Source organism: Festucalex cinctus, chromosome 10 (genome assembly GCF_051991245.1).
Source record: "Festucalex cinctus isolate MCC-2025b chromosome 10, RoL_Fcin_1.0, whole genome shotgun sequence".
NCBI classification, from domain to species: Eukaryota; Metazoa; Chordata; class Actinopteri; order Syngnathiformes; family Syngnathidae; genus Festucalex; species Festucalex cinctus.
In genome coordinates, this window is record NC_135420.1 from 16617097 (window position 1) to 16634494 (window position 17398).

At 39.1% G+C, this 17398-nt stretch overlaps 1 protein-coding gene across 1 annotated transcript in view; it reads right to left on the reverse strand.

Annotated features, from left to right (window-relative positions):
* Nucleotides 1–9152, reverse strand: part of fbn3 (fibrillin 3) — a 71679-nt gene extending 62527 nt beyond the window's left edge. The window contains exon 1 of the mRNA XM_077534658.1: nucleotides 8968–9152. Coding sequence (XP_077390784.1) covers nucleotides 8968–9152 — 185 coding nt within the window. The remainder of the gene's footprint in view (nucleotides 1–8967) is intronic.
* Between the last annotated feature and the right edge of the window lie 8246 nt (nucleotides 9153–17398).

The following is a 17398-nucleotide window of genomic DNA, read 5'->3' on the forward strand; positions in this document are numbered from 1 at the left end:
AACATGCTGGTCAGAAAGTGTGAAGAGAGTGACAAGGATCTGGCTGGGGGAGGACATGACGGTGGGAAAGGAAAAGGAACAGGGGATATGTGGGAGGGAAAACAAAACAAGTTGATGTTGAGAAGAAGAGGAAGCCGCAGGAGGAGTGGAAAACGGAGATAGGGAAAGGAGAGGCCAGAGCAGAGTCTTGGTGCTGGGTCAACTTTCTGGGGCACAAGCTAAACATACTGTAGTGCAGGGGTGTCCAAACTACGGCCCGGGGGCCATTTGCGACCCGCCGTCCATTTATTAGTGGCCCACGACATTAAAAATGGCATTTAACTCAGTTCAAATAAAATAGAAACAAAAATGTTTGGAGATGGTCAAAGTAAGAAGGGAAGGTGTCGAAAAACACAGGTGCTATTAAAGGTTAATTTAGTTAACTAAAACTAACGAAAAAACTAAAATTCAAAAAACAATTTCGTTAACGAAATAAAATAAAAACAAAGATGCTTTTTAAAAAAAGAACTGAAACTACATTTTATGTTTACAAAACTAACTAAAATACAACTAACTATATAATTATAGCAAAAATGTCCTTTGTTTTAGTCTTTGGTAATTAATTTAATGCATGAGCCTTTGGGGATGATTTTAAATGTGATTTTTAGTAGATTTATTTTGATATAAACCGGAATAATGACGTCATGCCCATGGTGTTTTTTAAATATTGCGCACAAGTAATACACATTAAAAAACAAACAAACTAAAACTAATACTAAAACTAACTAAACTAAAACTCAGCATTTATTAAAGAACTAAAACTAATACAAAAACTAACAGAACCACCCTGAAAACTAATTAAAACTAACTACATTAAAAAAAAAAAACAAAGTAAAATAAAAACTAAAATGAAAAATTCCAAAACTATAATAACCCTACTGCCATATTACAAATAAATTGGTTTATATACTGTAGCATTTTTCTAAATATGCAAAAGCACAAATAAATCATTTGTACAATTTTTAGGACAAAACACAATTTCCCTTCATAACATTATGTGGCCCTTGCGTCCTTCTGATTTTCTGGATGTGGCCCTCAAAGGAAAAAGTTTGGACACCCCTGCTGTAGTGTTAGGTCTCAAAAATACCTCAGCAACACATCGTGAGCCGTGAGCATTCCATCACTTAATGAGCGACTGATTTATTCTCTCCTCTTGTTTCTCCAGAGCGCTGAAACCATTCCACTGTTACAGTGAGACTGGGAGGATGTTAATATATGACGGATTATATGCGCCTGACCCTGAGGTGTTCTCGTTTGTTATTCTTCCTCTGCCCCTCTATCCTCGTCTTTCCTGTAGGTCAGCGCCTGCTCTCAAGAGCTTTAGAAGGCCGACTCCAGTCAAACAGAATGAAAGACAGACATAAAAAAAAAAAAAAAAAAAAAAAAAAAGCTTAAGATCCTGGGGTATTCCTCAATATTGACATGTCCAACTGTTCTCAGGGCTCAATCTAAAGGAGATTAACTCTTGCGCCTCCACGTTGCAACCTTTGAAGTTGCCTCCTGGCCCGTAAATCGCTCGTTAACTGCCATTAATAGTAATAAAAGGAAAATGGCTGCCATCTCATCCGGGGGAAAATGTGAAGCACAGAACAAAAAAAAAAGGAGAAAAGCATCGACTTGACAAATGACAAACAAATGACAAACACTAACTCAAATAACCTTAAACCAGGAAAACGTCTTGGCATGATTTCTACTTTATACCTCATCAAGCCAAAGGGTAAGAGGCACAAAGTTTAAATGCAATAGTTTTGCTTGTGCTCCCATTTTTTATGAGCTGAACTAAAAAAAAAAGAAAAAAAATTTTTTTCTATGAACCCAATCACAATTTCTTTCAAATATTATTCACAATTGTGTTGGTGAGCACCTCTACTTTGTCAAGATAAGACATCCACCTCACCTTAAGATACTGAATAGACAGAATCATTATTGCACAGGTGTGCCTTAGGCTGAACCTAAATAATAGACCAATTGCGGGCAGCCTAAGGCACACCTATGAAATAGTCATGCTGTCTTGATATGCCAACCTGTGAGGTGGATTCATTATATCGGCAAAGGAGAAGTGCTCACTAACGAAAACTAAGATTTGTGATCAATATTCGAGAGGAATGGGTCATTTATAGACATAGAAAAACTCTTAGCTCTGACTTCAACTCATGAGAAATGGGAGCAAAAAAGCTGTTCTGATCATCTTCAAGCATTGATGACGTTTCTGTCAGTTTCCAGCAAACTGTTACAGAATTAGAAAGTGCAACATCGGCACAGCCTGAGGGCCCGTCCACTCATGCAGGAATCCACAGGGTCAAAGATTAAAGCAGTTGACAGCAGGCTGTTCGGCCAGCACGAAGGCCCGGTATGGGGAATGACTACAGTCTGTTTCCATGTAGACAAAGAAGAGCAGACGTTTAGGTCAGGTGTCTGTGTAGCCTGTATGTGTTTGTGAAAGTGGCCCGGTCAAAGATCAAAAGTCATCTGCCTGGTATTTGAAGCAAGTTAAGCCCTGTAAATGCCTGAAGCAACATTTGCTATGAGATGTGAGTGAGAACGATTGAGGACTGCTGAGAAAATCCTAATAAATAAGGAAACTTAGCAATTCACCGCAGTAAAAATATTTAACATTCATCATGAATATAAATTCATCCAGACTGTAAGGAGAAGACGCCATTCAGGCCATTTTAGTGGTAATATTGATTTTGTGTCACCCGCCTACTGCCCAAAGCCAGCTGAGATAGGCTCCAGCACCCCCCGAGACCCTTGTGAGGAATAAGCGGTCAAGAGGATGGATGGATGGATGGATGGATAGATAGATAGATAGATAGATAGATAGATAGATAGATAGATAGATAGATAGATAGATAGATAGATAGATAGATAGATAGATAGATAGATAGATAGATAGATAGATAGATAGATAGATAGATAGATAGATAGATAGATAGATAGATATTGATTTTGTCCTAATTCTATCCTGTGGGACTGATTTTTCACAGAGTCTCCCCTCAGCAAAGCTTGGTAAAGCTGGGTCAGGTTTACAAGGAGGATAGTTGCCAGAATTCTGCGTTGCTAGCATAAAAATGACTCATAAAGAGAAAATGTGGCATCTTTCATGAGCTTTTTGGTCTGCAATGGAGGCAATTGTGGTTAAGTAAAGCTGTAAATTCTTCGCTTTGTGCAATATTGATCAAAAAATGGCTACCGTGTGTTTTCCAGATGTGAGTTTAGTTCTTTGACATGTGTGATGACATCATTGTCGTAACGGTAAGACATCAGCATAGATTTCTTGTCCGTGCATTTTGGTAGCGACCAAAATGAGCCAAAACGTTCAAGGTTATGTGATGATTTTATGACAATGGAATGTTTCACAGCCAAGTAAAAAAGCAGCTGTAAAGAGAAGTAAAGCCCTTTTTCAACTGAGCAGTATGTTTGGTTGAAAGATTTTCCAAAGATTTAGTAACAATTCAGGTGCCACAGTGGTCATAAACGGGAAGAGAATATTTCGTTTCTTTTGCACACACTTAAACCAGCAAATAATGTAGTTTGTTTGTTTGTTTGTTTGTTTGTTTGTTTGTCACCTGCAGGACTATTGCACCAATGCACTCATGTCGCTACATTAGTCTACAAAGAATTTTTGTTAGCGAAGGGAAGTGGAATGGAAAGATAATGGCATATTTAGAGCAAAAAAGTTAATTACAATGGAGCAACCAAGGCCTCAGTATTTTTCTTTTTCCATTAATGGCAGCATGTGTTTTAACAATCAAGTTCCTCTTTTTTTGTTGAATTCACTTGCATGTTATGCTACGTTAGGCTACTTTTAGGTTATGCTACTTTGGGCTACTATTTTTACATTAATACCACAAATACAAGGTCGATTATGGTTTATTGGCCCAAACCATACTGAGTGGGAACTCCAGCTTAGTGAAGTGTGGCTGCAGACTACATCTGTTCCATTCACAGACTACATTTGTATGATTCAGAAAATAGATATTCCTGCAAATGGTTAGGTTAAGACCAGGAAGTCCTAAATGTCAAGCTAAGGCTACGTTTAGCATTTATTGGCAAAGTATGTAAAAACACACAAGGAATTTGTCTTCACTGTCACAGCCCATCTGAGAAACATGAACTATATCAATTCCCAACAGAGGGAGACAGAATCTGAGGCCTGGCAGCTCGCTAGTTAGCTCCCCCAAGTTTATTTCGAGGAATTTTCTAAATCAAGCGCAGCCTCTGAGGGGTGTGGTAATGGTAGATTGAAGCCAAGTTGAAGAGTAGAGAAAATGTATTAGGAGTGTTTCAATCAAGTATCAACATAAAAGATTTAGTTTACCGTTTAAGATTTCATCCTATTATACATGGTCTGCCATGGTTCTCAAACAACGTTAGAACATAAGAACTCAGCTAGGATTTAATCTCTTCAATCAGCTATATTCAACATTTATTTGACACGTTATTACAGTAAACTATGGGACTCTTTCCTTGACATTATAAATAATCTTTTTTTTTGTACGATGCATTTGAAGGAACATTCAAATCTAAAACACATTCAGTCCTTCCCACAAGCAAAAATCCTACTTCAATTAAAGCATTCACGGCAGCAAGCCAAAAGTCTGATCAGATACAAAGCTGAATGGACTGATACCAAGCAGCAGTGTGTTGTGGGAGCCTGTGAGTCAAAACTAGTCAGCATCACCACTAGCGGCTGTACCAGGGACAGATTTGTGGATATAGAATTCTCGCCAGCAAATAAACACTGCACGTTAGCCCAAGGCCGGCATAATGGCCGTCATTACGCTAACCACCCTCCATCCGCCACACGCACAGTTACTGACAGTCTACTGTGATCGGTACAACACTCGGATGAAAGCATTTGGGTGCACTGCAGGGTCTTGAATGTATCACATATCGCTGTACTTTGAGGAGAATCGGTGACCTTTAATAACTCATGTTAAACACTAGTTTTCCCTACCAGGAAGTTCAAAGTCCCCAAGCTCTTTAGGACTTATCGAAAATTTCATAAATATACAAACATTAAATACACAAAATCCTTGTGATATACCTCTTAGACACCTGAGATAAGTGGTCCTGCTCTCAACCCAAAAAAAAAAAAAAAATGTTTTTCTTCAAATTGGCTGATCTCGCCGCCAACAATTTTCTTCATGGCAGGTTTCGGAGAAGACACGAGTGGGACTGGGTGACAGGTACGACTGGACTGGCACATATAATTGCACCAGCCCACCAGGCATCCGCCCTATATGCCTGATGGTTCGCTGAAACCTGTCATGAGCCTGAGCTACAGTAGCCCATAAGTGATTACAATACACACAAACACACGTACAAAAAACGGCCAACAACACATTGTTTTGATGCCAAGTAGGGGGCCACAAAATATCATCCTGTAAATGGCCCCCTGGTCTCGAGTTTGAGACCTCGCCTTCGATCACAATGTTGAGTCTTTGCAGCTTGTATGCTAGCTTACAACATTGTAGCAATAGTTTTGGGAAAGTCTTTTCTGTTCCCAATGCACAACGCAAAGTCCATAAAAGTGACCTTGGATGAATCTGGTGCAGAAGAGTCCTTGCCTCAACCACATCAGAATAACATTTGACTTAACAAATGTCCTTCTGGATGAATAGAAAAACACACACACAGACATTCATTGTCTTATAATATAGAATGTCTTCTTTCCTTTCAATAAAAGGGACAGCACTTTGTTAGTACTCCCTCAATGTAAAACAGTCCACATTTTAATCTATTAAAAGTCATTATTCAGCCAATGACAAACCATAATGAAAAATAAACTAGACACATATTTGCTTTGGCCAGCTAACTGCAGCTCTTGGGGAAAGTAAAAACGACTAAAGTTGCAGCTACCAATAAAATTGCCAGTTAAATTTCATATCCAAAAGAGTTGGTGGTGGCACACTGCAGACATTTTATTGTTGGTCAGTATATGTAATTAATTCATTCAACACATAAAAAAAAAAATAACTGGAAAGCCGGCAAGCTTTAAATGCTCTTTCATTGTTTTGAAAAAAAATTAAAAATCACTCACTATTTGATAGGAAAAATATGCAATTTCACAATGTTCTTTGGTTTATGGTCACTCCACCAGACAAATTGTAAATATGGGTTATTACTCTGTCAGGTCATATATTTAATTTGGGCAATAGAATCCCCCGTCAGACTTTATTTAACAAAAAGTTGAGATCTGTCAGGAAACACAATCCAGATGATGAACTATTCGACACAGTTAGCCAGCCTAAACACAGACTCTTAGACAGCTGCCTTTATATTAAACTGGACCACTACTTTTCTTTATCACTCCACATTCCCGTTTCAGAATAAACAAGCAATATGTCAACCCTAGTTCTTGAGTTTAACCCAACATAGTAATACACAAAAGCATGCGTGTACATCATGTGGTCGTGTGCTGCTGCTGCTCTGTCACCTATAACGGTGAAACAAACGTCCCTTTTCATAGGTCCTTCGGGTGATAGGACTACCTCATTTCCTGTGGCTTGGCACAAGGACAACCAAATACTGGGCACATGATTGGAATAACTGATTTTGACAACGGGGCCAAACAAAACGTGCCTTGTTTTGTAGAGTTTTTCTAGCATAGCAGCGAAATACACAAGGCCAAATGATGTTGCCTGCTCCACAAAGTGGAAGACTATGACGGCGGAGTGCAGTATGAAACTATTGGGTGGAGTAGTAGACTATGGGTGTAGCTGTTGAGAGTCTGAGGTTCATTACATAGACACTCAAATAAACAACAACTTTAAAAACATGCATGTTCATACATGTACATGGTATGTAAAAATGTGAAGGAGCACAATCCATTTTGTGACGCTGGTAAATATCCATTGAGTCTACATTCCAAAACAATTAAAAAAAAATTACTTGGTGACATCATGAACCTTTATTAAAGGGGAAGTCAAACCAATAATGTTCAACGCACCCTCACTAGTCTAAACACTGCATGCTGATTAATATTGTGGTTGTGGAATATGAATTAAGCAGCAAAAAACAAATGGTTTTCCCCATATATATCTTTAAAGAGGAAGTCAACCTTAAACATTTCTTGACAATATGTCATATGTAACCTCACTAGACTAAACGTGACGTTCTAATTAATATTACGTTTGTGTAATATGACTTATGAGCAAAATCCAGCCGAATTTATCCATCTCATGGGGTGTCGGCCATTTTGCTACTTGCTGTTGACTGAAGATGACATCACAGTTGCTCAGGGCTCAGGCATCGGCCAATCACAGCTCACGTGTTTTCTGAAGGTGACCTGTGATTGGTTGTTACCTGAGACCTGATCAACTGTGATGTCATTTTCACTCGACACCAAGTGGCAAAATGGCCGCCTTCTGATATTGTTAAAAACTGCTGGATTTTGCTGCTTAACTAAAATTGCATTAACACAATATTAACCAGAATACCATATAGAGACTAATGGGCCTGTATAGAACATAATTGTCTTTTTTTTTTCTTTTTTTTTTGGGGGGGGGGGGTTACAGCCGCTTTAAGAACACTAGACAGCTCGTATGAGCTATGAGCCAATGAGAAGTAACATCGTCACAGGGCAGCCATCTTGGGACAGGGCTGCTCGATCACTTGTAACATTCCAGTCAATGGAGCAAGGACTTTGAAATAACTGTAGATTGCTCAACTCTCTTGAATTGTCGATAATATTGTTTGCATTATTAAACCAATCTGTTTGTAAATCTGTCAAGAATTCAGCGAGTTACGAGTATTTAAGTGGATAAAACATCCACCTTACTATTGACGAAAGCACAGCGCACCAGAGCAGTCCCTTGACCTAAGATGGCTGACCGACAACTCTGCCGACTCCACCTCGAGCACATCTAGTGTTCTTATAGATATCTATGTTTTTCTCCATGTTGCCACTTGCTGTCAACTGAAAATGACATCACAGTCGCTCAGGACTGAGTAACGACCAATCGCGGCTGCCTGCGAACATCACATGACCACAACTCAGAAAATGGTCCTGTGAGGACGAAATCTGATTACTTAAAAAAATAAAAATAAAAAAGCACTACAAGCGCTGCAGCCAAGATAAATCCGGCGTAATGAAAAGAATAGACTGTTGTGAATAAATTAATACCATTCCACGGAGGAAATTCTAGAATTTAGTTTGTAAATGTAGGTCAGTGCTTCTGATTAGTGTTCAGGTCACCAGAGGTGGCCTGACGGTGCACCACTTGTTCACAGTGCTCACACTGAACGCAGCGCACTAACTTTACATCAGCTGCCTCAACTTAGCACACCCCTCAGCGGCAGTGAACTACTTTCTCCGGCTTATAACCAACACACACACACGGGAATTTGGGTCACGCTCTCCCTCATCAACCCCACATGGGACATATAGCTGCCTTTTTTTTCCCCTCCCTTTCCCACGAAATGTCAATTTGCTGTAAATACACGTGGCGAGTTCAGCGTGCCAGGCAGCTTGTTAAGGTCAAACATGTGCTGTTTTGGGGAAAACAATGCGCTAGTATTCCGCAGCATAATTTGATGTAAGGCGGTCTGGCCTCGCACCAGAAAGCACAGCAGTTGAAAGGGAGCTGCCAGGAAATCAGAGGGGGTAAAGTCATTTATGGTTTTAAGCCTCTCCAGAAAGAAAACGTCTGCAAAGGTTTTGAGTCGTTTATGCAAAACTGAAGTCGATGCACTTTTCCATTCTTCTGCTAATGAAGCTGGTTCATTATAATGTTCCACATTAAGTAGTGAAACAAAAAAGGCCATCTAAGCCAACATTTTCACTGCTTTTTCCAAGCTGTCCTTTGGTGAGTTCTTTCCAAACGTACAAGCGAATAAATCGTTATCCAACTGGTACACCTATTAATTTGTAAAAGGCAGAGGGAAAGTGGTGCATAAAAACATACAGTGAGTTATTCCTACCCTCTCAGTGTCTCCTGGCCACGGCGGCGAACCCGCTGCACCTCTCTCTGGTCTGTGGCGGCCGTGAAGCGGTTAGCCTGGAGCGGTCCATTCCCATTTGCGTTCTGAGCGTACGCCACCTGGACTGGTGCAAGACACACCGCCACCCATCCCAGCAGCACCTGGGCCAGCTTCCCTGATCCCATTGGTCCGGCCGGCGATCCCTCCGAATGAAACACAAGCCTTTTGCAGTTCCCTCTCAGACTCTGTGATCACCTTTTGGACCAAGGCTGAGCAGAACAATCTAGACTTGGATCCAGACCAAGTCCTGGTGAGCACTCCACAGGCGGGACTGGAAAGAAAAGAGAAATGAGATAAAAGTCTAGAAAAACAGAAAACACATTTACACTGAGAAAGCGTCTTGGCTCTTGGAATGGGCCACGTATTAACATTACAGTGGTTAAAACTTTTCTACACTTGAATGGCACTTTATGCTGTTTTTATCGTGAAAACATTTTTAAATACACTGTTCATGTTTGAAGGTAAATACAGAAAACATGCCAAAACTGAGAACTGTTTAATTGTAGAGATATTGCATTAAAATGTTTTTCAGCTTTTCAGTTTTGCTGAAATTTTGGGCACGGCTAAAACAATACTAACTAGCAAGCCAAATCTCCAACCCACAAAAAAGGTGTATTCCCTGAATACCACAATTTAAAAGAACAGCTCTGTGACGTTATTTAAATTCCCAAGTATTATGCAGGCTACCATAGTATGTTACACAGTATGGAACGTAATGCATTGTGTGTATAAAGTACGACAATGTCTGTCATATAGTGTACCACCGTTTTGTTTTGTTTTTTATTAACAATCCACTTTCCGTGAAGTGTCTCTGTTATGTTGACCCACACACATCCATGACACCAAGTGAGGCAGTGATACCATGTACGAGCCCGCTAAGGAATCCGAGTTAGCTCGCAAGCTAGCTGACGGCTAGCACCGCTTGTCATGGCGTAGAAAACCTGGCAAAGACTCAGTGAGATATATTACAGTCACCGGAGGTTTTATGTGGATGTCAACATGTAGTGATAAGTAGGCATAAGTAAGATGCTAAGCTAAGTAACATCCATTTTGGTTTCACACTATTAGCAGCCAGAGCATTTGAGAGAAACAAGAGACCAATTTTTCACGACTTTGAAGCCTCATTTTATATAATACTTCTATGCAATTTTTTTTTTCAATATTAAATTTGGCAGGGCTAACTACACTCTGCTCTGTGGTGTCAAATTAACAAAATATTTATTTTCATTTTACACAGAATTTAAAGCATTGCCCATACAGTTAAGGTTGACCAGTAAATCAGTATCGACCGTGTTCCACTGTACTGCACAGTTTTGTTTTGTTTTTTCTTGTTTGTGTGCTATTAATTAGCAAATCCAACCAGTCTCGACTGACAGAGCCAATATAGGAGCTGTATGAAAAGTCATGCCTTTAGAAAGAAGCTTTTTATGTGTGTACTATATAACTCACAACCACATTTGAGCCTTGACAATGAGTTATGGGTATATAGTGACTATCCCTGGATTCAAAGCTTTAAACATAGGGAAGCTAACCCCTAAAAGCCCTGTGCCTGTCTAGAAGGAGCCAAAGACATACAGTTGATATGTGGAGAATAAATTGGTGAGGCTAAAACAACCGGTGACCTAAAGCAGACGTCAGAACAGTTAATAGATGAGGACAAATTACTCATCAACTAGACCAATTATGTTCATTATATCATTTATACAAACAGGAATATTCCAAATTATTCCGTTTTGAATGAGCTGACCTCATACAAGAGCCGGATTGTCTTTCCATTTCTGACTTTTTGGGGGTGCGTTACAGTTGGAAAACACCCTGCGACCGACCGGATTGGACAGCCTTGAGGTTTATTTTCTCTTCACCACCTCATTATAGACCACAGCTTGAAGAAAGAACTGTGGGGCCCTGGTCAGACAACCATGGCTCTACCACAGAATCGTACAGTGTGGACAAAGATATCTGAAACACATCACTTTCTGGAGGAATCCAAAATGTTCAACGAGAATGATGAGCAGACAAGGATGATGATGTGACAGTATTTGGCAGAGATGAAAGTATGATTTCCAATCAGCATGTGTGTTCCTCCATTTTACTCCTTTTCCACTGAGGTAAAAAAAAAAAAAAAAAAAAAAAAAAAAGAGCTCCTTGTAATAAGAGAGTTGGGCGGCACAAAAAGAATCTTGTGCCTGATACATTTCATTACAGCAGTCACGAACGCTGATCAGAGCAATTTTGCACCACATGCAGTCCAAATAAAGCTGGGTAAAGCGTTTTTCTATGTATATTTTTAAGGCTGCACCAGCGTGAGAAAATCTGCACAAGCGGTTAAGCAGAACAATAAACCAATTTTAGCTGTTAAATGCAGAGAGTAAAGCATTATTGCTCAAAAATGTTCTCACTGTTGAATGACAACATTCCGACTCATTCAAAAAGACCAGACTTTAAATTTCTGGAAAATGGAGTTTAAATTTGAAAACATGTTCTGAAAATAATGCTGCAACAATCTCCAGCCATCATACTTAATGAGCATCCAAAACATGGTTGAAGCTTATCCCAACTGATTTTGAGCAAGACTGGTCACCAACCAATCGCAGGGCACACATAGATAAACAACAATTCACATTCACATCTATGGACAATAAACTCTTCAATGCAAGCATTCTTTTATAAAGTGGGTGGCAGTCAGACTAAATACCTGGAAAGAAGAGAAGGTTTGAACACTGAACCAAAGAACTGTGAGGCAGATGTGCAAATCAGTTCTCCATGTGCTGCCTAGTGCCAAATTTTTATCACAGATTTACAATGTTGGGGAAAAAAATAGGTTGCTGAAAAACAAAAACAAAAAACAGCAACGAAAAAATGCAATAGTATGAAAATCAAACTATTTTTTTGTGTGTTCAAGTCGGATGACTACGATATATTTTATACCGCAAAGCTGCAGCATTGAGTTCTCACAGAAACTTTATGAATGGAAATAAACGCACCAGCCTCTACCCGCATCATTAAAACTGACGTGAAACAAAAGTGCCACAAATAAGAAATTCTGATTTGCCAGCGTAAATAATCAAGATAGTGTCACGCTAATATATTTTTATAGCCTATACACGCAAGGCAATGAAAGCCGGTTAAAAAAAACAACAACCACACATGAACAAAATGTCAAACTTTTGCACCAACTTGCAGCATCTCAACGTGCACATTTGACGTGAATCTACTTCGTGTTAATCCGCCGTGAAACGCGCACTGCGCTGAAACTAGTCACCCTCTCGAAGTCATTGAATCAGTCCCATTACACTCTTTTGTCACGAGATTACTAATAAGCATGCGCTCAATACCTTGAAACAATCGGAGCGCCTTGACGTCGAGCAGCCCGCTGTTGGAATTAAGAGGCAGGAATATATGCGCACCAAGGATGGAATATTCAACTACTATAGGCTTGTGAGTGGGGGGAAAAAAAGAGCAGAAAAGTTCGGGAATTGCCCCGTTTGGGATAAGGGGAGGGAGTTAAAAAAAAAAAAAAAAAAAAAGAGGGGGGTTGTGGGGTAGTAACGGTCTACAGGACAAACCCACATTCCTCAAGAAGACTCCTGGAGTTGTTCTAACAGGGGCCAGCAGTTTTCTAACGTCACTATCATCCCTCCTCCGGGGCAACAGGACTCTACACATGTGATAAGATGCATTTGCATTCAAATCTGCCTGTGGAAAAGGAGCCCACCTTTATCAACAAAAGAAGGTGAAAGGGGTCATAATGGAGCCCGATTGGGGTTTGACAGTACATAAATATACTCCAAGTCAGGAAAATGTTAGTTTAAACTCTCACATTGCAGCACACGCAGACAGTTCTATATCTGTTTACACAAGAGCTCTACTTACAAAGCATATTTCCTTGTTGAAAAGCCAACTTATAGGTAAAGTAAGCATTATGTGATTGTGTTTGGTTACACGTACAGTTCATATTATTGCAGCAAGTCCCAAGTAACAGTACAAATGTTGTTCCTTGAGATTAAATCTAACCTTGTTTGCGAATATTATTTATTTAATATTCTATTAGCCATTTGATCACATTTTTCACTTGCATTTTTTAATAACATCGCAATTGTTCTGCCTACCTTTAGTTGGACACTTACTGTGCATTATATTGAGCAACAACTAGCCATTAGCAGCTCATTAGTTGTTAACTTCCAACAAGAGAAACTAGACCTTTCTCTGCATCATCTTGAGAAGTTCACCGCCCTGTTTTTGTCATTTTCAACCCCACAAGGTGTCTCACATGCTTGTCAGACCTCTATTGGAATCTTCCATCACACTGTTGTTCGGTGTTAGCCATCAGCTCGGGGCCAATGCTAGCTAGTAGCTCGACGTCATGTGAAGACGTTCCAGAAACAGAATGAATTGTTGCTTTTTTTGTGAATACTGTTAGGGGTACTGCTTTTTTAAGATTTGTTTTATTTATTTTTTTTTTTTTTTTGTAGAGTTGTACCTGTATTTTGTTCTGGGTGCCATTAGTTTGGGGCAGGGCTGGACTGGTGATCTGGCATAGAGGGCAGACGCCCGGTGGGCCGGCCTCTTTTGGGGCCGGTGTAGTGCTTTTTAAGTATTATTTTCCTACATTTTACCCCAATTTTACCCACAATTTAGAGGGACCAGTTATTCAATTTCGAATATAGATAGCAAACTGAAACATCATCAATAAACATCAGTGGCAGAACATGTTAGACAATTGTTGGGCCGGCGGGCCTAAGTCAAAATGCCAGGGCCCATAGTTTTGTGCCAGTCCAGCCCTGGTTTGGGGTGTAAATAGCAGCACACTGTGTAAAGTACTTCATCCCTGTAATTTATGCTGAAACTATTCAATGTTAAAGCCTGTGTGATCCTGCTTTTTATGTCTACACACAAGCGATGGTTGTAGACTAATTTATAATGTACATATCTTTTGGTGTAATTATTCGTGTATATAGTGAGGTGATAACTTTGTTAGTTTAGAAAACATGGTTGTTTACAGTAGACACAGACTGATTCATGCGACATTTTATCTCATCTATTGTTACTGCTCTCTCTGACTGTCTGTAAAACTGTTTATTTTATTTTAAAAGTTTGTTAAAAGACCTTAAACAAATACTAATGCTATAAAAACATGCCTAGGGAGTCTTCGTCACCTCCTATGAAAAAATGTTCAATATCCAATGACATCCCCTCACATGCGTGCTCAGCTTTTGGCTCGACGCACACGACTCGACAAAGCCGGACCTGAATGAAATAGACCATCACAAAAAAATGACAATTCTTGCCACTTTGCAACCAAAAACTGTGACCCAGTTTAGAGGTTTGAGCTTCCACTGTATCACTTATTTAACTATAAAACCATAGTGTGATAGTCAAGGAAGAGGTTGGTTGCTACAAAGAGAGGAAGTGAGCGAGAGTTAAGTCGAAAGTGTGGATATTTTGAGGAGGTGCCTAGCCCCTATTCGCTAACTGTATCGGTGAGCTTCATATATCGCACGAGCGTGTTTTGGTGACAGAGATCAAAGCTTTACTATTTCATTCACAGGTACATATGAAATTATAGAAATAGTTAAGTATTGTTGTAAAATGGTGGGCTGGCGGCCCGCTGGGTCTTACTAGCTTTAAACCTGGATTTATTTTTATTTTATTTTTAATTAAATGCACATTTTGACTGATTGTTAAATCTGCAACATTGAACCGTGTGTAACGGCAATAAAAATTTTGAATCACCGCAAAATCAGTGGTCGATTGTATAAGCCAAATAAACTCAAGTATTGAAACAAATGTGACTCAAAGCCAAGTATCACTAAGTGTAATTGTAACTATAAGAGATTTCTCAACAAGGTATTGAAAGTTAACTTACATGTTTTACTTTAAAACACATATACACTACATTTGATTTAATTTTGTATAACGATTAACAGATTTCGAGTGATATGCTCCCTAGTTACAGTGTCAAATTTCCGCTTACTATTCCAAGCGTCTCTCTATTTACTGCCTTAACCGAGCAGACTTTGTGATTGACACATCCTTGTGCTTTGTTGCCACAAGTGCTGATAGGAAGTTCGCACCGAAAGCGGAGGCCATCTGGGAGGTAAATTGGTGAGGACAGCTGAGCGCATCTCAAATGTTGCTACCTTCTGCGCTCACGTCAACACTATTTGGCCAAAGCGACTTGAGCAAAACAGCTCTGCTTCGTGCTTCGCAACTGAATTTCATTTCATTTGGCAAGATGTGTACAACCACAAGCCTTACCAGTAGGCACGCAATCTAATGAGAGTCACAAAAGAATTTGCATGTTCAGATTTTGATTGACACCTTCAGGGAGGTACTAATTTAACAAGATGTTTATTATTGTGGTTGGCGGTATGCTAAAAGAACATCCAGATGTTTCATAGAATCATAAGTCGGCAGGTGATGAACTAAAGGAGAAACCGCAAAGAGACTCTGGATGATTTGATGATGAACATGAAATCCGACATCTGCTGCGGCCTTCACTTTATTTGGCTCGTATGACCGCAGCTCATTTTGAGGAATAGTTTCCATCCATCTGGGAATCTTTTAGCCACTGACAAGGAGCCCTGTAGCCAGTTTCTCACCTCAACATAGCGTTACATCTTGATAAAACCACGAACAAGTGTTGTGCTATAATGTCCTTTTCAATGCAAGTCAATTTAGTCAAAGATAAGAGTTGTTAAGCACACACAGGAAGGACCACTAAAGATTCATAGTTTTCCATGGATGCATCTTTAAGGACAACAAGCTGAGCAGTAGACTCACAAAAGTTCTGGCATGGTCATAAATCTTCATTTTGGACAATGGACTATTATACAGACTTGACATCAACCTTTAAATACTGACAATTATTTTCCCCAGTACCTAAGAAGGGCAATGATGTTTTTTGTTGGCGCAATAAACCACTTTTCAGGACTAAAAAAAAAAAAAAAAAAAAAAAAAAGTTAAGTCAGGAAAGTTACGTAATTACAGCAATAAAACTTTTGGTCTCAGCGGGAGTCGGTATGATCTAAATCCAAAAAGCGGAAAGCAACGCAATTGGATTTCCGGAGACACAATTGCGGGGAAAGGATTTTATTGTCAGGATGTTGCTTGAGGTTTGTCTTGGAAGAGTCACACATGTTGTTAATCAGTAAATTCGTAGTCTATTTGGTTGCCATCAAGTGATTCAAACAATAATGAAATACATTGAAATTTTCATAAGCTACTGTACATTAATTAAAGAAATTTTTGAGGTAACAGAGGTAAAAATGCATTTCTTGACAGGTGACCTGGTCTGTAGCTGAAAATAAAAAAATAATTGTACAGTGGTACGTTGAATTACAAGTTCATTACTCAATATATTCACATATCATTCACAATAGTAAGTAATTGAAATGCCATTAATGTGTTCCAGCTCCCCCAAAACACCACATTTTGAACAAAAAACAATAAATTGCTGTACTTCATAAAAAGTAATTACTGAAAATACTATATTATATAAAACATTTATCAAAATTATATGCCCTGCGATTGGCTGGCAACCAGTTTCAGGGTGTACCCCGCCTGCTACCCATAGCCAGCTGGGATAGGCTCCAGCACCCCCCACAACCCTTGTGAGGAGCAATATTCATCAAAGATAAAGTGTTAACTCATTGATTAATCACAAGAATAATCGATGATCCTTTAGTTTGACAGCGAATGGTTACGTTAGGTAGCACAGTTTGTGTTGAGCAATAAATATAACTACATGCATTAAGTAAAGCATTTAATAAATGTTTGTGTATGACATTCTCAATATTTTTTCATGTCAAAATATTGAGGTCTTTTTTTTTCATTTTAAATTATGCAAGTAATTAACTGATTAGAAAAAGAGGAGGGTGAGAGGATGCAGTGGATAAAAAAAAAATGTTGAAGATGTCCTCATAATATTAAATGTAGAAAGAATTAACACATAGCAGGTGCAAACAATGTTGATAAAAAGCATTTTTAATTAAGTGAGTAATCATGATTAATCAGAATTGTCAAAGGTGATTAATCTCATTAGAAAATGTAATTGTTTATATATAAAATTATTATTGCTTATCCATCCATCTGTTTTCTTAACCGCTTATTCCTCACAAGGGTCGCGGGGGTGCTGGAGCCTATCCCAGCTGGCTTCAGGCAGTAGGCGGTGTACGCCCTGAACTGGTTGCCAGCCAATCGCAGTATTATTGCTTATTTATTTATTTAATTATTTATTCATTTATTTATTCATTAATAATATATTTGTGTTGGATGTGTGCCTTCAAGAGGTGTGGCTTATTTCACATCAGGAACTGGAGAATGTGTGTAAGCGCTTGGGAGTGAGTTGTGGACTACAGTGCCATTTTTT